This window comes from Echiichthys vipera, assembly GCF_963691815.1.
Source record: "Echiichthys vipera genome assembly, chromosome: 13".
NCBI classification, from domain to species: Eukaryota; Metazoa; Chordata; class Actinopteri; order Perciformes; family Trachinidae; genus Echiichthys; species Echiichthys vipera.
In genome coordinates, this window is record NC_139838.1 from 27,452,413 (window position 1) to 27,475,441 (window position 23,029).

The 23,029-nt window shown below is 43.4% G+C and overlaps 1 protein-coding gene across 2 annotated transcripts; it reads right to left on the reverse strand.

The window, feature by feature from the left end:
- Positions 1 to 1,154: 1,154 nt before the first annotated feature.
- Positions 1,155 to 16,881, reverse strand: LOC310955591 (voltage-dependent calcium channel gamma-6 subunit-like). 2 transcript variants are annotated; one of them, XM_083925506.1, is made up of 7 exons: positions 16,798 to 16,881; positions 10,992 to 11,753; positions 9,204 to 9,314; positions 8,854 to 8,962; positions 6,365 to 6,439; positions 4,826 to 4,963; positions 1,155 to 4,077 (listed from the first exon to the last, which is right to left on the reverse strand). In XM_083925506.1, exons 2-7 carry the CDS (start codon positions 11,187 to 11,189, stop codon positions 3,857 to 3,859), a joined length of 852 nt encoding a protein of 283 aa, XP_083781632.1. In that variant the 5' UTR covers positions 11,190 to 11,753; positions 16,798 to 16,881; the 3' UTR covers positions 1,155 to 3,856. The 2 variants fall into 2 exon arrangements, with proteins under 2 accessions (XP_083781632.1, XP_083781633.1); XM_083925507.1 differs by lacking the exon at positions 16,798 to 16,881 and adding an exon at positions 16,363 to 16,529.
- Positions 16,882 to 23,029: the final 6,148 nt, after the last annotated feature.

A 23,029-nucleotide genomic window follows, 5' to 3' on the forward strand; every position in this document is an offset into this window, starting at 1 on the left:
TATTTGCCAAAGTTAAAAGTTTAAATAAAGTTTAAAACAGCATCTCCACGACCTTATCAGCTGAGACATATTTACTCATGTGCCTGTGACTTTGTTGTTTGATATCTTAAGAAAACTACAAGACAAGAAAATATACAGAAATGCGTATATATGAAATATGATGTTCTATTTATCTTCTCATCTCTCATCTCATCTTCAGCCTCTTATCCGGGGTCGGGTCGCAGGGGCAGCAGCTCCAGCAGAGGACCCCAAACTTCCCTTTCCCGGGCCACATTAACCAGCTCTAACTGGGGGATCCTGAGGCGTTCCCAGGCCAGTGTGGAGATCTAATCTCTCCACCTGGTCCTGGGTCTTCCCCGAGGCCTCCTCCCAGCTGGACGTGCCTGGAACACCTCCCTAGGGAGGCGCCCAGGGTTCATCCTTACCAGATGATCCTGAACCACCTCAACTGGCTCCTTTCAACGCTAAGGAGCAGCGGCTCTACTCCGAGTTGTTTGTAATAAGGACAACTGGGAAAACCTGGACTGACATGATGATATTTTTGCGTTGAATTGACCCCGTACACGCCACCGTCCTTGATATTGGACATTTCTTTCATTCCAAATATTATAAATAACAAAAATAGTCCTTACAAATGATACACTTACTTTAAAACACACAAACAAAGATCCCTGGATCCAGTTTCAGGTGCATCTGCACGATAATTGATTTAGTTTTCTGTGTATTTCCCAAAGTCACGTTAAAGGTGTTCTGGATGTGTGTGTATAAGAAGGTGTTTGGTGCTGTGTTTGATTTAAAATGCTGTTTAGGTCGTCAACAAATACCCTCAGAGTACCAGACATAAAAACTTAAGCAACAACTTTCATTATGATCATTTCTAAACTGTTAGGGTCAAATTGACCTCAAGGATAAAACGGGTTAGTCAAATTTGAGGGACACTTGCAGAGATTTGTGTATATTGTGTTTTATGTTTAAAACCGATGATTTCCAGCAGAAATAAAAGAGGACGTTTCAAATATGCAGCCAGTCGACAGCCATTTTTATGGCGAGGTGTAAAGTGGGACGGTTCATTAAAAACAGTTATGGAGGAGGCAGCGACTGTGAGCTGAGGACGTGTCGAGAGTGCAGAAGAAGTGGAACCTGAGAGGACGACATTAAATATTCATGTCATGTTTAATAATAAAATGAAGTCATTCATACTCAATCGATTCAGATCCCCCCCCCCAAAAAAATGCAGAGACAGTTCAGCTTCCATTCAGGCACAGAGAAGCACTTTGTTCTGACATGAATCATCCCAGAAAAACACACTTTAAGCTGATTTAACACTGTGTACCTTCTACTCCAACATCAATCTTTATAGCAATTCATAAAGTGTAGCACCTAATTTACGCATACTCTTCTTACGCTGCAGGCATATGTCGTACATCTACAGTACAATGCGTTAAAAATATGATAAAAACACATGGTGTGTTCATCGCTGAGGTTATGACAAGACCCAAAAAGATTATAGACGACAAATGAAACAAGTCTCGATGTATTTCTACCATTATGAAATTAGACCCTTGTCACATGAATATGCATGTAATGTATTTCTAATTGATGTCACTGAATGTTAATTGATGAACAACAAAACAACAACAGAGACATTAGAAAGGCAGCTCTGCAGACGGGACAAACATTTATTTTTTCACTCATCACTGAGAAAATAAGTTTCTTAACCCTCCTGTTGCCCTCAAATTTTACTAACACCATTTATTCTTGGGGTCGATTTGACCGTAGCAATTTAAACATCTCAAAAATTATCCTAATCAATGTGTGACTCAAGTGAAGTCGGGTACTTTATGTTTTTATTTAACAGAATGAAAAATATCACTGATGTTAAACTGCATGGAGGGATTTCTGTGTGTGTGTTTTACAGTAAGTCTGTTATTTTAAGTGCTATTTTGTGTTATTTGTAACATCTGGAATGAAAGTAACGTCCGTTATCAACGACAGCAGCATGAATTTGACCTCATATAATATTTGAATTGTAAAATAAACAATAATAATAATGATTAAATCATCCAGATTATCAAACTGACCCTAAGGAACACTGATGCAACAAGTACATGTATATGTATGTATATATAAATATAAATAATCATGCCAATTTTAGTTTTTTTATGAGTTGTCCCCATAAAATGAGGAAAAGTCATAAATATAAAGCAAAAAAACAAACAAAGATGTCGTTATTTAGAGATGTTAAACATTAAATGGGGTCAAATTGAGCCTTAGGAGAACAGGAGGGTTAAAAGAGGTTCTCAGATCGGAGGTCGACAAACTGTTCTGTTCGTTCAGTGTAGTTTGAATTAAGGCTAGTTAATGACTTAAACTAACAGCATTAATAATAAATGTACTCGTTAAATAAGGATTGATTAATCACAACCTCGTCGCAAGAATAAAAACATCGGCATTGTACGTGAATCTAAACTTATCTGAACCGCTGTAACTCTTTTTGGCTGACACTTTTTGGCGTTCCGCGGCCGCATTTTTAACACGTGTGACGCTGTTGATACATACAAACATTACAATACATCAGAAATATTGATGGTACACAGGCGGGACCAATATGGGATTTTAGAGAAGTGGAAAATGCACTAATTAGCGATGATGGCACCCAATTATAGTGACATTTTTGAGTTGGAATGAAAGTAGATCTTTTTTGTTAGATGTGGATTTTCTGCAATGTCACTCAGAAGGCTGCTTTCTTAAACAAAGAAATATTAAAGAGAATATTTAACATTATAACGTTAAAATAATGTCAGTTAATTGTTGACCATTTAAAGGAAAAAGATAACAAATTGACACCATTTCGAAATAACCTCAAGCATCGTTTTCTGCATTGTATGTTTATTGATATGTTTTTTTCATATCGACACATATCAAAAAACATATTCGCCAATACCGATAGATATCAACATGTCTGTGATAATCCAAACGTTAGGCATCAAAACTACATGGTAAGGTTCAGGGAAAGATGTGTTTTGGGTTCAAATAATTTTCAGGTTCACGCCGGACTCATACGGATGTTAGTGTGCCAGAAACATACAATGCCGACATTATTTTTCTGGCTACGAGGCTCATGAATCAATCATATACTGTACGTCATTATGGCATGAGTCATAAACACGTTAGCATTCAGGTTACCATGCTAGCTAGCCTTCCAGCAAATGAGTAACATCATCAATATGGCATGAGTCATAAACACGTTAGCATTCAGGTTACCATGCTAGCTAGCCTTTCAGCAAATGAGTAACATTCAAACTTTAGCTGCTACACAATTTAAAACCATATCTTTTTGAATAATTGTTTGACATCTGGTTCATATTAAAGGAGTGGAAGAGCTCATGTTTATAAAATGTCAGAATTACGCAAGGGGACTTGAACGAACAGTTTTTTCCCTCCAAACCCTGCAGGATAGTAAGACGATACAGGACTGTCTCCCAACCACATCTGAGCATTAAGGTCGCCGTATTCGATAACACGAGAGCACTTAGCACTTAGCTGCCTCCATGTTGGGGGTACACTACAACAATAATATCTCAAATCATGAGGTGCAGGGGTGCAGAATGATTCACTGGGAAACAATGTTTTTTAAAAAAGATAAAGATGTTTCATCCTAAACGAGAACGTTGTGATATTGTAAGATAGACAGGCAGGTGTTCGGTGCATTTCAATAAATCTCCAATAAAGATGCATGTGATTCCTTGATGCACTCTCTTTGCTAAGACGTCTTTGGGAGACAGCCACGCCCCTCTGCACCCTCCCTCCTCCCAAACAGAAAGGGCGGATAAAGTGCAACACCACCTCCAGGCCCCTAGCTGCTGCTGTCCTTCTGAGGGAGGCACCTCTGCCAAGGGCTGTAGGGCAGTGCCAGCAGCAGGAAGAGGACCCCGCCCACGATGAGGACGGCCCCCGCACAGCCGATGCACGACACCGACCAGGAGAGCTCGTGGTGAAGAGGGACTGTGTGGTCGCTCGCCAGGAAGGCCAAGACGGACTGGTGGAAAACCATGAGAGAGAGCAGCACCAGGACACCTGCGGATGAGGCAGTGGACAGTTAGCACGTCCATTTTAAAGCAGTGTAAGGGGCCGTCCGTACAAATGCGGGTATTTTTGAAACCGTGTGTTTCACCACACGGTTTGGCCTTTCAGCCACACGTAACCACAGTTGTGGGCTCCTGGAGCCGGAGTTCAAGGTGAACCTTTCTGAAAAGTCCGGTTTCTGCAGTCATGTGTGGACAAGGAAACCGAGGAAAACCGCAATTTCTTGTCCACATTGTTTGGCGTCACACTGTGCGACGGTAAACAGTCAGTTGTATCCATGGAGACTTGTGGAGCACTCTAGATGAGACCAGCTCACGGAGTGGCTGTTACTTGGACTGACACGAATCCCAATCCACATTATCCTGATTATTGCTGATTTTAAATACATGAGTGACAGTGAGAATGAACTCTTCACTGTCAGTCCACACGAAGGAATCCGCCCGGCCTCGGTTCACCATTATTGTTTTTCCGGTATGAGTTTTTCCAGCCTTGTGATTGGCTAAAATGGCCTTCCTGTTAGGAGTGCTATCACCACCTACCGCTTTTGCATGTGCATGACAGTGTTTGAGGCGGATTTTGCGGTTTCATGTGGACGGGAATTTTTTGTTAAACGTCCGGTTTCAAAAATACCCGTGTTCGTGTGGACTAGGCCTTAATCTCTAGCAAACTCTACTATCCAGAAAGATCTTATGTGTTAAAAACCCCAAAGGTCGCCCGGTGTGTTGTCGCCTCGACTGACCTGACAGAATGAAGCAGATGGACGCTGGCTTGAGGAAGAACAGGATCTCTTTACTGAGAGCCATGGTGATGCATATGGCCCCCATCACCATCAGGAAAAGGCTGAAGAGGGCCAACATGGCTGCCGCTACATTCAGATCTGCACGGAGAAAGAGGACAGCGTGGTTATCAAACTCTAAGGTTCACTTTATTAAAAAATATATATAATTTTGTTTTGGGACTGGACTGATGAGGCAAATCAATAGGCTTTTAAGTTATTGCAATATATTTTCATTTAAAGGTCTATTCAGAACAAACAAATGTGTGCAAATATTCTCAAGGCTCTTGAGAATAAATATTCAGAATTTGGCTGTTTTGTTAGGAATGATGATTGCAAAGAGGTTAAAGTTGTCCTCTATAAGATCCTCCATCTTGTCACATTCATTGTCAATGTGTGATCATGTTATTGAAACACATTCACCTCTCTACTTTCCGTCCGTCCCCTATATGTTACCCTCTTAAATCCACACACACACGTTCCTATTACACCTCTGCCCTTACTACAAGCCTGACTCAAAATTTGGATTTTCTGATTTACGATTACAGGTGAACGCAGCATAACCGTTGGTGACGATCTGGGCCGACAGACCAACGGGTGTCAGCAGCGTCACTAACATCGCGCCTTATTTACACTTAGCCTGCGAATGTCGCCACAGACACTGATATTGTGATACTCAGCAAATAGGCAAATAGAAGTGCTCTCATTAGTGGGTCATATGATCAATTACCGTTGTTTTGGATCTACGCAGAGAGGGGCATTATGGGTAACCATAGCCCTCGGAGGCTTACAGAGGAGCTGATGCACAAACCCGCCAATCTCAGCTATCCAAAGCCAAATTAGTTGATCCAACAAATGTAAAACTATAAAAGAAAACATATCTAAACGACGCCCATGCACTCTTGCTTACGCTCAGAGTTCAGGATCTTTAGGGATTTTTAAGGTCGTCCAAGGTCATTCGGCACAAGAAAACAAACACTCGGTGTTCTTGGATGTGAGACTTTTGTGATCTCAAATCACAACAAGAAATTCTAGTACATATTTTATACACACAGTGTTGTATTTAATCACTATATGTGACAGAGACGTGGGCAGCAGCACACAATGAGATTTAAATGTACGTCTGCCTTTCTTCATTCAGCGCATGGCACTCTGTGATCTCAATGCATTATGTAGCTGCCAGTGAAATGAGAGGTTAGGCGGCAGCTCGGAGACACTTGAACACGGCGTAGGCGGAATAGATTTCAAACACTCACAGAGCAGACAATGACCAATCTCAAAGAGTGCAGCGAGGAGGTGAAGGGAGACAGAGAAATGGACAGGACAGAGAGAGACAGGGATGGATCGTGGGAGGGATGAAAGAAAAGGGGGACTGGAGAAAAAAGAGAGCATCAGAAGAAGAAGATGAAGGGGCAAAGAGGGCGCAGGTAGAGGGAAAAAGGAAGGAAGGAGTGGGCACATTAGGTGGGACAGTGGTTCACAGAGGCCAGGTGCATGACTCACTCTTCCGCGTTGTCTTCTGAAACATCACAGCATTTTCCCCCGTGGTGAAAAACTTGAAGTAGGTGCAGTTTGATTCTGCAGGAGGAAAAAGATTAAAGGAGGAGAAACAGGCTTTAAGTGAGCAAAACAGACAGTGCATTGACAGATCCGCTGTAGCCGCGGACGATCTTGATGAACATCTTATTGACATTTGAGCAGCCACGTGTCTCCCAGCCCTGTACACTTGAGTTTCAACAGTTCTCCATCAAACATAATCAGCCGTGAACGACAATGACAAGCTCAAGGTGACAATCCAATGCTTCCTGCCCAATTAGCATTCTGCGGTCCCGAAGATGTGTTACAGTAATTAGAGTCTAGGCGTCAAATAGAATGTGACACTTCTATCTGTTCCCTCGCACATTTGTGCACACGCGCAAGCACGCACTCACACAGATCACTCTTAATTAGTGTGATCAAAGCCACATCCTCAGTGTTCTGGGCTGTTTTGTTCCTCACGAGAAGCTTTTAGCATCGCAGCACTGAGTGAAAGCTGCACTCAAATCCCACTGAGGGGAATTCAAATCGTGGGATCTCTGCAACTAGCCGGTCAGACAATAACTGGACTTTCCTCTGCGTACGCCTCAAATCATTAAGGAATTAAGGAAAACAAACACTAGTCTGAGGATATGCAACATATTCTCATCGAACGACTCGTATGATATCTTATGAAAAGTTTCCTCAAGAACAGGAGACGGTTTAGTTTAGGCATCAAAACGACTTGATCCAATGATAGTGACCAAAAAATCAACTCCTGTATGTTTAAAACAGGGGTGTCAAACTCAGGCCAGTGGGCCAAATCTGGCCCGCGGTGTGATTATACTTGGCCCGCAAGATCATATCATGGTTCTCTGAGAGCTGGCCCGCGAGTATAAAGCACATACACTACTTTTCTGTTGACAAACATGAGCATCCATGCTACCAGTCTCTGCAGACAAACTGAATCCACCCCTCCCCAAAAATGGCCCAAAGAAAGATGGAGGACAGGATCTTTCAGCAGATGATCTGTGTCTGAAGGTAAAGAGCTGTTTGTCACCGTGGCTGTAACCAAAGAATAAAACAGAAGAAACACCACGACAAGAACAAGGACCTGCACTGGAAAGGTTCAACGTTACACATCTGGAGAGAAGGGAACACATGCACATTTGCACTCTGTAGGTTTTTAGTAAATATTGAGTTTGGCAACTTTGTCCCAGTTTTTAAGTTTGGCCCACTGTGAATTGGAGTTTGACACCACTGGTTTAAAAGTTTTAATGGAAGTCAAACATGTATCCAGTCTGAACCCGATGACGAACAAAAACACTTATTCTTTTTCTCCATCTGACTCTTTCTGCTTTTTATGTGAGTCATGAAAAAGGGGAGAGAAACCGCAAATAATCGTTTTTCACACTCGACCCACTTTTCCACAGTTAGACATCCGAATGTAATTTGCAAATCACAGGCCTTCATTATTTCCATTAGCTGTTCTTAACCCAGACTGTAGGAACTTACAACTGGAATATGAAGGTGGACAGCCGGAGAACTGGTCTATGGTTTATATATACGTCTATAGTAGATATACGTATGTACATGACAGGAATAACGCATCACAGCCAGGGGTACCATAAACTCAGGGACCGAACAGTGAAGTCAATGAAGTACCTTAAAGCTGCGTTCTCTCTAATGGATAGAGAGGATAGAGGTTTAGCGATACACACAAACGCTACTGTGTAGGTTAGAATGGACGTGAACTTGTTTTAGGTTGTTGTCTGCGTTAAACTCTTAGGACTGTGACTCTCACAGTGGGTTTTTACTGTATTTTATCAAAATTGGCCTAATTGTAACATTGTAGTCACCTATAAATGTCTTGATTAGCATTCGTTTGCACGTTGCTAACATAGCAACAGTGATTTTCAACCAACGGCTCCCCGTGACCTGTTGTCAAAAGTCAACGGGGTGACTCCTTTGTCAGCTGGTTGAAAAATTGGCAGTTTCTCTCTTTTAGCCTTTTAGCCTTTTAGCTTAGCTTAGCCATATAAACGACAGTGGAGCACAGCCCTAAGTTGTTAGTGCTCCTGCCAAACTCCGCCCTCTCGTCCAAATATGGTCACGTCCATGGACCTGGACACCCAAACCAGAATTGTAGAGGACTTCCAAAGTCCAAATGATGTATGCCTTCACTTGTCCTCACTCTTTCACTCAGACTATGTTACAATAACTCAGGCTGTTAGTCAGCCAGAGCATTCATCAAGCCAGCCGTCACACAGTGAGCCAAGCATCATTTGTCTAGCCAGAGAATCAGGTAGACCTCTCATTCATGTTAATTTGCTCCCTCACACTGTCCAACAAGCTTGAGAGTTAGACAAACATCCAGTCAGCCATCTGGTCTGTCAATCATCAGCACAGACCAATCAGCCTGTCTAACATAAAAGTGAGACGGCTATCCACCGTAAATCATTGAATCTGTGAGTCACCTCCGTGTAGTTCAGCAGGTCCACAGCTCTCTCTCTCTGGGTCGATATCAGACACCCACAAGGTCTTGGTGCAGCCCTTCCACAGGCCGTAGTGAGCTGTCAGACATGTCTGCAAAACCAAGATCAGAGGTTTCTTTTGTTCAGCAGTGATATTATTTTTGCATCCATCATAGTGTTTAACTTTAGACAGCCAACAGTGATTCATGCCTAACAGGAAATGACTGTTTAGTTGTAGGTTTTGTCCCCATGTTTGCTGTACTTTAGAAAACCTTCCTGGTCAGGTTAATAATATCTGAGTCATTGAAAACAGCAGCATATGAATTCAGTCATGTTAATCCTTAATATTTCACCTGATTGTTGTAGAAACTTTTAGGAGGTGACAACTCCACCCAGAACTCTGTCCCCACCCCGAGGACTGTCAGGACTACACCCACGATGGCCACAAAGAACGCCAACTTGATCTGGTGACAGAACACAAGACAAAGCAGTGTGTTAATGTTAAAATCACAAGGAAATCTGAAATTACATAAACAGGTGCAGCAATGCAGTTTGAGGTATGGACATTCAGATCAGGCTGATTGTTGCGCTACTGGTATGGTTGCTGGCAACGTTGTCAGGGGTGTGCCTGTTTGGTTTGTGACCACTCAAAATGGGTCCCCTTCGGAGCTGGCCATCTGCTTGGCCCCCGAAAGCGCTGATGGAAATATCTATCTGATGAACGCTAATGGAGATATGCAAAGGACAGACAGAGATTCCTTCCTTTATAGTGAGATGATGCTGCTGCAGGGCCACCTACTGGCAGGATGGCATCGGATTTGTCATGTTCACTCACACATCATCCACACGTCCACCAAATGTGGTTCCAATAGCACAACGTGTTTACGAGATATGACATGTTTTGTAATATAAACCATGCCCACAGCATTTGAGCAAACTTTGAGGGCCAACCAAAGAAGACTGAATAACTGTAAAATCTCAAAAAGTAACTCTTTCCAGCTTCGTCCAGAGATGCATCAAATTTGGTGATGATCACTCGAAATTTGTACGAGGAGCAGCAGAAAAACAAACAAACAGATTTGGACACAATTACAAATGGCGACGGGTGCTTATACGGAAGATTCCTGAATAAATAATTTTGTTTCTGTGACTTAAAGTTCAAAAGCTACAGGCCAAAGCATATAGTTTGTTTTTACAGCGCCACCATCTGGACAAATTTCACCTAATTCAACGTTGCATTTCTCTGGGTTGCCAAGTGTAAAGTAGTCCTAGAGATTAGTGAATTAAAGACACACTCAGAGAGATTCCTCCCTTTGTAGTTGGATAAACTACAAGTAAATTAACAGAACTGGCAGAAGCAAGTTTAGGAACCACCTCTTGCTTTTTTCATTTATACATTTTAAATTAATTCACTGCTTCTGTCCAGTCAGAAAGAAAGTCAGGTCCATTTCCTTGTACCGCATTGCACCCTCCCTTCCTCAGACACTCACAGCTACTGTGATCTTGAGGTAATTTAATGTCTGTGGGAGTTCAGTACAAAGGGGGTGGACATTGCAACTGGACCGTAATGTGATGTGATGCACACAAAGAGAACAAAAGAGCAACAAGAGTAGATATCCTACAGTAATGTGCGGTGAGGAAGCAACAATACCAAAGGGGAAGAACACTCTCTGCCTGTTGTTTTTAACGTCCTCAACAGATGAAATATCAACCCCCTAACTAGCAGTTGAGACGTGTGCGTGGGCTCTTCTGTGCGGAGATGTTGAGAGTGAAGACGGGGAAGTGTGTATTGGGTTTATGGCGTTAGGGGGAGGGAATAAAGGTCCTCTTAACAATTTAAATATGAGTGGGAAAATGTCATAAAGTGATTTAATTGATGTCTGAAATCTCAGCTGGCTAAGTCATCTTTGAGCAATTACATCCCACCTGCAGATTACAGTCATGGCACTTATGGTTACATAACATTTTGATCTGAAGAACTGCATTTGATATTTTGCAAATGCTCATTTTCTAACATTAGAAGTTATTCATCAGCTGTTTCCTTCCCTGAGGATAAGATTGATTTCCAGTTGGTTCGGCCGTATGACTGATTGGTTGAGGGAGACCACACATTCACACAATTTAAAAAAAAAAACAGTCACCTTCCCTTCCTGAGCCTCACTCAAGGCGTGTCCTCCTGACGTTGTCCTGCGGCGCTTGTTCCCCCCAAATGTACTGCGCCCGCTCATGAGGCCGCTGAGAGCTGCTGGACCCTGGGGTGCTGCTCCTCCCGGTGGAGCCGCCGTCCCTGGCGCTGCCATGCGGCCCTCCTCATCGGCCACGAAAAAGGTAGACCACATGTTGTGTTGAAATAGAAAACCACTAAGACGGCCGAGTGGGATTCAGTTTGGCAGCCGAGCTTGCCTTGAGCTTCGCCCTCGACAGGGATGGATAAAATTTAGGCAGTAGAAAAATTAAAGAAGAGGGAAAAACAGAGGAAAACTGTTGTGAAGTCCCAGTTTGTGCCCGTAGAAGACAGAAAAACACCTGAGACAGTATTAAAGTCAAACAGGTGCGTAATATACAGAAAGAAAGGAGAAGCACAGGAAGAGGTAGAAAGATGAAAAGTGACTAATTAATAAGATCTAACAGCAAAAACAAAGCGATATGAAAGAAGAAGAGAAAAATCTTAAACCTAAAAAGTCTCCTTGGAGGCAAAAACTGAGCGTCCAACGTCTGTGAGTACGTTAGCAGACGACCGCAGGAATCAGCCTTCTCTTGAGAAAAAGCCTCAGAACAAACGGAGGCTTTGTCGTAAGATGCGAAACTGATAAAAGAATCATCGTGGAAAAAGAAAATGGCAGAGAAAAGTGTAACCACTGAGAGTCTGTAGAGGTAGTCAGGAGTGGAGGAAGGGATGTTTCCTAGAGATGAAAATGGACGAAGAAAAGAAAAGAGTAAGTCAAAGTAACAGCACATACTGAAACAGAAGATCTGGTCTTTGGTACAAGCTTCAGTTTATAATGGGTAGAAATATACGGACAGAGGGATGATGCAAGGACAGACATTTCTGTGCGTTTCATGGTACAAAACTAAACCAAGACACAGAACATGTGCAATGGGGAAGAGAGAGCGCGCACCATGAATGTTAACAGTGTTAGCGCTTAGCGCCTTCTCTGCAAATTAAGGCGATGTAAATTGGATTTAACTTTCAGTTATAGTTTTTAGTATCAGTATGTATAAGTCAAGAGATCTTTATTGTCTTAATTTGCAGCACAGTCAGCAGCAAAAACAACAGTAAAATGCACAATAATAACGACACATACGATGACAAAGAGCTAATAGTTAAAAGAGAGGGATTCCACAACGACATGAGTGACATGGGACAACAATTAACAATCAGCAATCAACAAACAAAGTGCAACAGCGCCTCACTGGATAAAAACTGGATCAAATAAGGAGTTAAAGTGACCACAGTGCTTTAAATAGAAGGCCACTGGAACCCAGGATTTTCTAAATCTGTCAGTCCTGCATCTGGGCACATTAAATTTCCCTCTAAACTAAGAATTAGTTGTATTCATAGGAGACAGGGTTGGTACAGTAGGTGGTCAGGCTCATATTTGGACTTTGGCTCCCTGCTAGTTGTAAATCTGAACGGTTAGCCCTCGTGCTAAAGGAAATAGTTACCCAACAAGGTTAAAGGTCAACCGACTCTTTCTGTCTCAAGCTACATCACCATTCCTCCGCCATACTTTCACTGGCTGCTGTTCCTTGACAACCTTGCGTATTGAGAAACAGTTGCACCAGGGGCAAAATAGGGATAGAGAACATATTCAAATACAGACTGCAATCACTAAATACCCTCTAATGCCAAGTCCCCACAACAAGACAAGTTGTCAGTTTGCTGCACTGTTCAAACTGCACAACTTGCGGTCTTGTGTCAGGAGTCTTGAAGTTGTTGTGGTTTTCACACTACTGCCACTGACGGCGACAAGGTGCCACCGACTACAAGATGTGTGTGTGTGTGTGTCTGCTCGCCAAACTGGAGCGCTTGGTCTGATATCTGATACGGCCACGGATGGGTTTACATTTGAAACTCTAGATGTGTTCAAACCGATACTCAAAGGTGCCTTGTGCATCGGTATCAAACACCGAGGGCCGAGACAACGCAGCTGCTCCTTCGGCCAGGAGCGGACGTTCGCCTCGCTGCTATGCCGGCCCCCGGGGCAGCAGGGTCTGTCTGCCGAGTGCCAACCAGCGAGCTCAACCCTGATTCACCTCCAATGTGAGGCTTTTGTCGGGGATCTCCAAAAAGTTGTTGAGCGGACCTTCAGGGCTTAAGTCTGATAGCGGGTACTTGGCATTAGCTTCTGGTGTTGAACGTTTACATTTACAATCTCTGACATCCCTCACTTCCTGTTACATGGTGTTGTTATTGTAAGGTGCTTTAAATAAATGTGTCTGCCAAATGAATGTATTGCAATAGTGCATTTTAATATCAGAAGCAAATGGGGTCTTCTAGGACTCCTTACTGCCAAGCTAAGGGCGCACTCCCACTGTCCTTCCGCACCGGGCCAAAACGGCTAAAGCCTAGATCCTTTGACCAGTGTGAGTGCACCCGCCCCGCGCCTAGCTGCGGCCAGCTGGCCGTCCACGGCCCGTCTGAGAGAGGTGGGCTTTTGTAAAGCGCGTTTGCACATGTACGAGCACGAGGCCTACGGCGGTTTTGATGTCATTTATGTGCGCCTGTTCGGACATAGAAAATAGAAGGAGGGACCATGCGTGGACATTTAACAACAACAACAACAATGGCCAAAAATTTGGTCAGATGAAAAGATTCAAAAACAGTCGACAAGACGCACAAAAACTCTGAGGTCTTTGGAAACAAAGCCACGCATCGCCATGACGTCATCAATGCGTGTGACATGTTACGGCGTGATGACGTATAGGCAGCAAGAAGCATTCTCCGAGGCCCAGGTAGTGTGAGTACAAACGGCCTTGCCAGCGCGGGGAGAGGGAGGGGGGACAAGGACCCTTAAGCACGGGGCGCAGTGCGGAAGGACAGTGTGAGTGCGCCCTAATGTAACTTTATTCAAGGTTCAAGATTCAAGAAGCTTTATTTATCCCGAGGGAAATGATCGTGCAACAGTTTCAATACAACGATGGAAAAGGATCAGAGTGACAATAAGCATAAAAACATCAATCAAATCAAAATAAAGCTAACAGAATAAATCAAACAATTAACTAGATGTGACAGAGTGCAACAGACATTGTGGTTGAAATTAGATTAAAAGCATTGGCCCCTCTGTAATTGTGCAGTGTGAACGCAAACAATGCAACAAAACAAGTCTTTCTACCGCTGTGTATTAGCAGCGCGACCCTCTGATAGATGACACTCACAAATAATTATCTGCGCTGTTCTAATTTCTCCGTCAGGACAGAAAAGCAATGTTAAAGCACTTAGTGTAGTGGAATCACAATCACTTATCTATTTTGAGATGTTATGTGACATAACCGGCGATCTATTCTGAGGCGCTTTGTGAAACCTCAGCGGCACAAAAACACTCAACGTGTTCGAACCATAACCAATTATCTATTCCGAGAAGCTCTGTGATGGAGGAGTCACGCAGACGCGCCACGATGAATTGAATCTTAAACCCTTTATGTCTGTAGGGTGAATGAAGCAGCTGTCCTGCTGCGTTCCATCAGGAAGTGGTGACAACAGACGTGACAAGCAGCCCTCCTTCTTGTTAGCAGAAAATTAAACACATCTCCTGGGGAGAACACGTAACTTTACTTTCACATCACCGTCAGTCTCGTGAACAAGCTAACAAGCTACGGAGTGAGTGTTTACGCTTGTTTACTGGCTAAGTTCTTCATGGAGCACAGAAAACAATGCAAAATGGCATCAAATATACATTTTCTTCATATTTACCTCCATATCATGTTCAATCTTACACAGCTTTCCACTCACCAGGTATCTGATGAAGGGAGTCCGCAGATTTATGCAAGTATCTATCAAGTAATGCATTTATGCTGCAGTGGACCCACTCTTCCACTGAGCCACAGTCGCCCCTAGTAGTGTTAGTAAAATATATATATATGTGTATTGTAGCTTTTAAACCAATGCTGTAATCAACGTGGTGGAATGTAACTAAGTACATTTAAAGTTGCTCTACTTTAGTACAAATTCAAGGTAATCGCACTTTACCTGAGCATTTCCATCTCATGCAAAGTTATACGTGTGCTCCACTACATCTCAGAGGTAAATATCGTGGTTTTTACATCTGTCTGACAGCTTCAGATTCTTTACAGATGTCGTTTTTTCATCCCCTTCCTGTCCAGTGAAAACCTCTGACTCCAGATGTGTTGAATGTTTGTGATAACCTGAAGGATGAAGAGTTCCTCTCTGTGTTTAGAGAGAAAACTCCCATTTCTTATGATAAATAATTTTAAAAGCCTCTTGGATCGGCTAAAATAAAACACATGGTCACCAAACTGAAACCATGAAAAGGTGATTTTGAGAGAGACATGGTCTTCACGGGACAGCGTCGCTACGAACACGTGATGATCTTAAAGCACACGACGCTCTGCTGTGGATTAAACCCAATGATGCAGCAGGAACATACAACATTATTAAGCCAGAAGCATTATATATAAAACAGGGTTACATTTACTGCAACTCGCCTTCTACTTTAACCCTCCTGTTCTCCTAAGGGTCAATTTGACCCCATTTAATGTTTAACATCTCTAAATCATGACGTCTTTTTATGTTTTTTTGCTTTATATTCATGACTTTTTCTAATTTTATGGGGACGACTCATAAAAAAACTAAATTTGTCATGATTATATATATTTTCTATTGTTCTTATCGTACATGTACTTGTGGCATCGGTGTTCCTTTGGGTCAGTTTGATAATCTGGATGATTTAATCATTATTATTATTTTATATGTAACAATCCAAATATTATATGAGGTCAATTTCATGCTGCTGTCCTTGATAACGGACGTTACTTTCATTCCAGATGTTACAAATAACACAAAATAGCACTTAAAATAACAGAGTTACTGTAAAACACACACACAGAAATCCCTCCATGCAGTTTAACATCAGTGATATTTTTCATTCTGTTAAATAAAAACATAAAGTACCCGACTTAACTTGAGTCACACATTGATTATGATAATTTTACACATGTTTAAATTGCTACGGTCAAATTGACCCCTAGAATAAATGGTGTTAGTCAAATTTGAGGGGAACAGGAGGGTTAAGTGCATTTTGTTGATAACACGTACTTTTACTTCGGTAAAGGATCTGAACACCATTGAGTAGACAAATCATGCATCATTTTATTTTATTTATTTATTATTGTGCAGTTCCTGATTTGAGTTCTAGGAATGTAAAACTATAATATAATATTAATGCATGCATCAAATCACATCAAACGATAAGACAACATTCCCATCTGTCACCCCAAGTCAGTTAAAAAGTATAAAGTTAGTAGTTATTAAATAAACTCTGCCGTTCTTACTCATGAGACCTGAACGCGGCTCTCTTTACAACACCTCCGATTGGCCTCAGTGGAAAAGTAGCGTGGAAGGGACGAGGAAGGAACTCATTACAGCGGGCGACAAACACACTTTTAAATATCCTTCTTACGCTCTCCAAAAATAAGCCGACACGACATGGACTCGGCTCCGCAGACAAAGTTCTATCAAAGCAACATGGACCCCGTGAACAATCTTGTTCAGGCAAAAAGAAGAAGCCAGTTCAGCTTTATTCCCCCGACCGGTCACACAACACCCCCCCCACACACACACCCTCCACCCCTGTAACAGTTTAGCAGCCAAAATATATCATGCTTAAATTAGACACATTAGTTTTATTTATTCACTCTTTAACACGTGCTGCGCCGCTCGCCGTCACTTCACAAATATCACAACAATGGTATTAACAAGTTGCTGACCTGGTTTTTGTGTGTGTGCTTCTGTTCGGAGTGAATGAGGGTGAGGCGAGGGAAAGAGAGAAAGAGAGAGGTGGAGGAGCGAGGGAGGGAGGGGGAAAAAGAGGGTGGAGGTCGAAGGAGTCGGTGTTACAGCCGAGGGAGGATGAGGGGGGTTTGAGAGTGTGTGTGTGTGTGTGTGTGTGTGGAGGTGAAAAAGAGCATCAGCTACATGCCTGTATAGGGTTGCTGGAATACATATTGGTGTGTGTGTCACTGCGTGTGCATGCCTGCGTATAAGCTTGCAGGCCCCTGTGTATGTGTGTGTGCCCTGTGTGTGTGTGCGCGTGCGTGTGTGTGTGTGTGAGGTATGCAGTCACACTGTAGCTCCTGAAAGCTAATCTGTTTGTTTATGCTAACGTGGACGGTCGTGCCGGACGAGTCTCTTGGCTTTTAAATGCACTTGTGTGGAAATGTACGCACAAACACACGACCCCAGCTCCTTATCTGTGTGCGTGTGTGCGTGTGCATGTTATGCTTCCCTTCCATCTATTTTTGCCCTCCACCTGTTAATGACATTAAAGCTGACCCAGGGGGAAAGGGCTGCAGCGGGGGGCTTCTGTCAGCTCGACTCTGGCTGTGAGACTCATGTCTGCGGCCGTCGCTGCCATCCCGCTGATTGAAGAGGGAATTGTAGATTCATCACCTCGGAAACAAGTCACACTGCCGGTTGGCTGCAGGCTCGCTCACATGGTCGGACGTTGGAGGCCGTGAGATCAACTCCAAACCCTGACACTGCCTGCTGACACGTGCCATGCCTCAGTTTGTTACGGCTGGTAGACGACTTATAAAATATTTTTACAAAAGGCTGTTTGTGCTCCATGAAGTGGAGTATTCTTAAGAAGATGCATTATTCATTCATTCATCTTCAACCGCTCGTCCCTGTCGGGGTCACGGGGGGCTGGAGCCGATCCCAGCTGACATCGGGCGTGAGGCGGGGTCCACCCTGAACAGGGCGCCAGTGTATCGCAGGGCACATAGAGACAAACAGAGACAGACAACCAGTCACACCTACGGGTAATTTCATTCATTCATTCATCTTCAACCGCTTATCCCGGGGTCGGGGTCGCGGGGGGGGGCTGGAGCCGATCCCAGCTGACATCGGGCGCGAGGCGGGGTCCACCCTGGACAGGACGCCAGTCTAACACAGGACACATAGAGACGAACAGAGACAGACAACCATTCACACCTACGGGTGATTTAGAGTCATCAATGAACCGAACACCTGCACGTCTTTGGACTGTGGGAGGAAACCGGAGAACCCGGAGAAAACCCACGCAGATTATGAGAAAGTAAAATTGTCTATTCACTATCAAGACGACGCCTTTGTATGGTTTCAAAGTTTGTAGGAATAGCCAGAGGGGACAGGATAAGGGTGGTGTTCAGTGAGATGAACAGGGTCGAATGGAGTCGTGTGGCGTTGAGACTCAGTGTGGGGTTCGCCTTGGTGGTTTACCCCCGGGGTTCAAGTCCATGACCTTCTTTTTCTGAGCCAATGGTGCCAACCGCTGAGCCGTCATGGCGTCCTACTGAGAGGAGAGAAAGGAGGAGAACAGGTTGTTTATTTTGTGGGAGGGGGAGGGATGAGAATCGAGACCCACAGGAGAGAGAAGGTTAGACTTGCTTTCAAAGACTCAGGCACAGATGGTTGAATTAGAGACACGCAGGTGATGGAATAGGTGGGAGAGAAAAGCATCCTCTTCTTCCTGAAACTTAGTTTAAATAATTTCATTTCTACAGATGATGCTTCTTCTTCCTCTTGATGTAAAAGCAAACATTTTAGGACATAGTCTGTAGCCTGTAGTCTTTAGTCTTTAGCCTTTAGTCAATCCGTCAAAGCACTGACAAGCTGTCAAAGTGGAACACAACAAAGCGAGTAACGACGCACGGTGTTTTGTTGTTGGTGTGGCGAACCCAGACGGGAGTTTTGTGATAATTGTGCTGAAAATTAAAGAGCTTAACTGATGCATTACTGCTCCTGACAGTCGTATCCAATGACCGGATCATTCTACGGTTCATTTGGAGGCTCTCTGGGATCCAGAAGAAGGCTTTTATACAAACTAAGCAGTCAGTTTAAAAAAAATATGATCTCGCTATAATAACATATACAGCCGTGCAGAATCGCATTAATTCAGATTTTTTTTATATTCATCTGCGCAGAGGGTCATAGTGAGAGAGAGAGACCGAGAGAGAGAGAGAGAGAGGGAATACTGCAGTCAGATGTGCCTGGCATTGTGATATATGGTCTGTGTGCAAACAAGAAGGTCAGACGGACAAAAGACAGACAGAGATGGAAAACAGAACAGAAGGGAGGAACAGGTGAAGTGAAAGACGAGGACAACGGAGAGGAAAGAGAAGAATCAAAGAACGATGGACACGGAGAAAAGACAGGATCAGACCGTTCATCACTGAGCCGGAGCAGCCAAATTAAAATGCACAGCGTGCTGAGGTGGACGGTGGAGGCTGATGTAGAGCAGCTCAGAGTTATATTACATGTTGTTTAATTAACAGTCAGCCCCGAAGCTACTGGGAAATACTGGTTCAACACCAGTCAACACTTGTTTGTGACCGGTGAATTCATTTGCTGCTCAACCTTCCACCTGCTGTTGAGACCCAGAAAGCAAAACATCACATTTTCTTTCAAAGCTGAGGAGTTGAATACATGCATAGCTTCATTAGGTGATGATCTATTGATGCTGAAATATTTTTAATGCACTACAGCACGCTGAGTAACACACAGAGCTGATGATTCAATGGCACCGCACTAAGCTCCACGTTACAGACCTAACGATTTTCCTACTTTTGTCAGCATGTGAGTGGGGTTCTCCCGGCGCTGGTGCTATTAATCTGCATGTACCGCAGTGACACAGAGCTGTTGAAAATTGGCAGTTTCCCTTGAGTTAACAGCTATGGCCGGCACTAGTTAGCTAGCTTGGTTAGCAAGGACATAGTAGGCGACGAAAACGTTAAAACTAACTCTGATGAACAGACTGTGAGAGGCTCTAAGTCCTGAAAATAAAACATAGACAACACCCAAAAACAAGTTACCAGTACTAATTTAAAGTCCACAGTTGCCGTGGATACACATCACTCAGCCTCTATCTTGATCAACAGGTGGCTGTGTAGCCCCGCCCTAAAGCATCCCCTGCTTCTGGTCTATTTAACTCTTAATAGGACCATACTTGACTGAATTAACACCATGCTGTTGAAGAGGAAGACTTGGATCTAGAGATTGAGTGTTTCAGCTCATTTTCTCCCTGACTTCTGTACAATCAGGCTTCCTTTGGGAGCCAGTGGAGTCTCCCCCTGCTGGACATTAGAGAGAATGCAGCTTTAAGTGGAGTCTCCTCCTGCTGGACATTAGAGAGAATACAGCTTTAAGTGGAGTCTCCTCCTGCTGGACATTAGAGAGAATGCAGCTTTAAGTGGAGTCTCATCCTGCTGCACATTAGAAAGAATGCAGCTTTAAGTGGAGTCTCATCCTGCTGGACATTAGAGAGAATGCAGCTTTAAGTGGAGTCTCCTCCTGCTGGACATTAGAGAGAATGCAGCTTTAAGTGGAGTCTCCCCCTGCTGGACATTAGAGAGAATGCAGCTTTAAGTGGAGTCTCCTCCTGCTGGACATTAGAGAGAATGCAGCTTTAAGTGGAGTCTCATCCTGCTGGACATTAGAGAGAATGCAGCTTTAAGTGGAGTCTCCTCCTGCTGGACATTAGAGAGAATGCAGCTTTAAGTGGAGTCTACTCCTGCTGGACATTAGAGAGAATGCAGCTTTATGTGGAGTCTCCTCCTGCTGGACATTAGAGAGAATGCAGCTTTAAGTGGAGTCTCCTCCTGCTGGACATTAGAGAGAATGCAGCTTTAAGTGGAGTCTCCCCCTGCTGGACATTAGAGAGAATGCAGCTTTAAGTGGAGTCTCCCCCTGCTGGACATTAGAGAGAATGCAGCTTTAAGTGGAGCCCTGATCTTATGGTTCACTGGCTGTGATGTGTCATTGCTGCTTCACCACAACTCATCCCTGTTTAAAAATCACCATAAAGTACAGTGCGGCTGTGTACAGTGTTTTTATCTCACCCTTTCTATAAACATGAAAAGGTGACTTTAAGATAAGGGAGTATTACTTATTCACTTTCTCTCCCGCCGCGCTGACTCCTTATCAGCACAAAATGAATTTCCAATAGGCATAGGTGTAAAATAAAAACATTGCCATGTATGTTTTATGAAAAGCTGTGGCACCTGTGCACCTGTGCACCAGTCCCCAGTGCAGTAGTGAGGCCTAACCAAAGGGTGGCACTCCCCGGCAGAGAGGCGTGCAGGGAGGGAGGGAGGGAGGGGTGGAGGGCCTGATAGTGATCTGCTCTGATCCTTTAGACACGCAGAGAGTCAGAAGCCTGAACCCTGAACTTGCGCGTTGCAGGGAGGTCTGATGGGATTACAACAACTCAAAGGGCTAAGAGGATTTATTCGGACGTTTGACCTGTTGGGGACGAAGCCCACTTCAGTTCAGGTTCATGTTTGCAGACTGGGAATCTGCACCGCGGCAGTTCTTATCACATCTTCTCATAGACACACTGTCTCAGATGGACCAATCAGGATGAGTGATGAGTGCTGTTCAAACTTCTTTTCCCTGGAAACACAAGGTCAAGTTTATTTGTTGGTAGCTTTTCAGCACAGAGGCGAAGTAAAGAGCTTTTCCCAAACTACTTTGTTGGTGAAATCAAAATGGGGACGTTGTATTCTTACAATATAGCTGGTCAAGCTAGCTGATCCCAATTCTGATGAGTTTTTTGTCATTCTGCCGGTGAAAACATGAAAACAACCAAATGCTGTACTCGGGTCTTGGAATTAAATAGAGACGCAAGTACCTAAACATCTGTAAGAAATATATTTAGTTCAGTTCAGTTTATTTTCAGACATTTCAGACAAAGACATTTCATGACAAACACAAAAAATAAATGTATAAGGTGTGAAAAAAGGGAATAGGCAGAAGCTAAAGCTGATAACGCCGACCCTTTAAAACACATAAACGTAGGTAGAAGCTACACACAGGTCAAAAGAAAATGTCTAATAATTAATTTATTGCTGCTGTCAGCAAACACAATCAACATATGTTTGCATAATGTTCCTCTTGAGCACAGTTTTAAAGTAAATTCATGTTCTGCAGTCTTTTAAATCTACGGCCGAATCATCCAAACATTCACTCCAACAACAGAAATACATGTTTGCATTTGTTCTAACACTGGGCTTTTTTAGCACGTCTCGCCCTCTCAGCAGAAACGTACTTTCCCTTTCCTGAAACTTATATTTATATAAATGCTCTGAAGTAAATAGAAGTCTAAGCAAATAAGATGCTTTTATAAAACCAATGTAAAAAAGCTAACCGCAACAGAAAAAGGGCCACAAGCAATCGATGAGACAAAGCTCTCCTCAGTCACTGTTTGTGCTTACTACAAAAAGTAATGCACTTTAATTCAGACTAATATTCAAGCGCAGGGAGACGGGTCAGGGGGGTGGATGGGTCCCGAAACACAGGACTTTCATCTGACGTGTCCCCACTGCGTCGTTTTGATGCCTAAACCTGTAACAGTCCAGTCCTCTAGACTCCTCTGTACCTCAGGTCGCGCTGCCCGGCCATGCCTCTGTAGTGACAGCTAGCGTTGGTGTAGGTGTGGGTCTGTGTATCTGTGTGCCTGCGTGGCTGTGTGTGTTTATGTGAATGTGTGAATGAACGTATATACATTTGTGTGTGTCTCTGTGCATGACTGTGGGAGGGTTGGGTTCTTTTAACTTTCTTCTATTTGATGTTTCTCTTCTTCTGTGCATCTCTGTAACTTGGCACTTTGCGATACTTTTCTGTATGAAAAGCGCCGTATAAATAAAGTTTGATATGATTTGATTTGATTTGATTTGATTTGAACAGTTGCCTTTTGTTGCCTAAATGTAACCGCTGCAGTCCACATCCGGAACGTCATATCACTGATGGTGCTGGTGTTTGTCCCAAAGAATGACATCATTGCGGTGCCACAGTGAGAGAAAAGCTGTGTCAGCTTTATTTCTTGCAGCGCTCTGATTGAGTTAAGACAGTGGCGTGTGCAGGGACACAAAGGAGATTATTATCAGAGGTAAAGATATCAAAAAAGTTTGGAAAGCAGAAATTAGGAGATTTTGAAGAAACAAACGGAGATGATGTGTCCAA

Coding starts and splice junctions, on each gene's coding strand:
- LOC310955591 (XM_083925506.1), bottom strand. CDS start 11,189: ATGTGGTCTACCTTTTTCGTGGCCGATGAGGAGGGCCGCATGGCAGCG. Junction 9,315..10,991: donor GTGAGGCTCAGGAAGGGAAG/GTGACTGTTTTT, acceptor TTCTGTCACCAG/ATCAAGTTGGCGTTCTTTGT. Junction 4,964..6,364: donor TCAGAAGACAACGCGGAAGA/GTGAGTCATGCA, acceptor TTCTCCGTGCAG/ATCTGAATGTAGCGGCAGCC.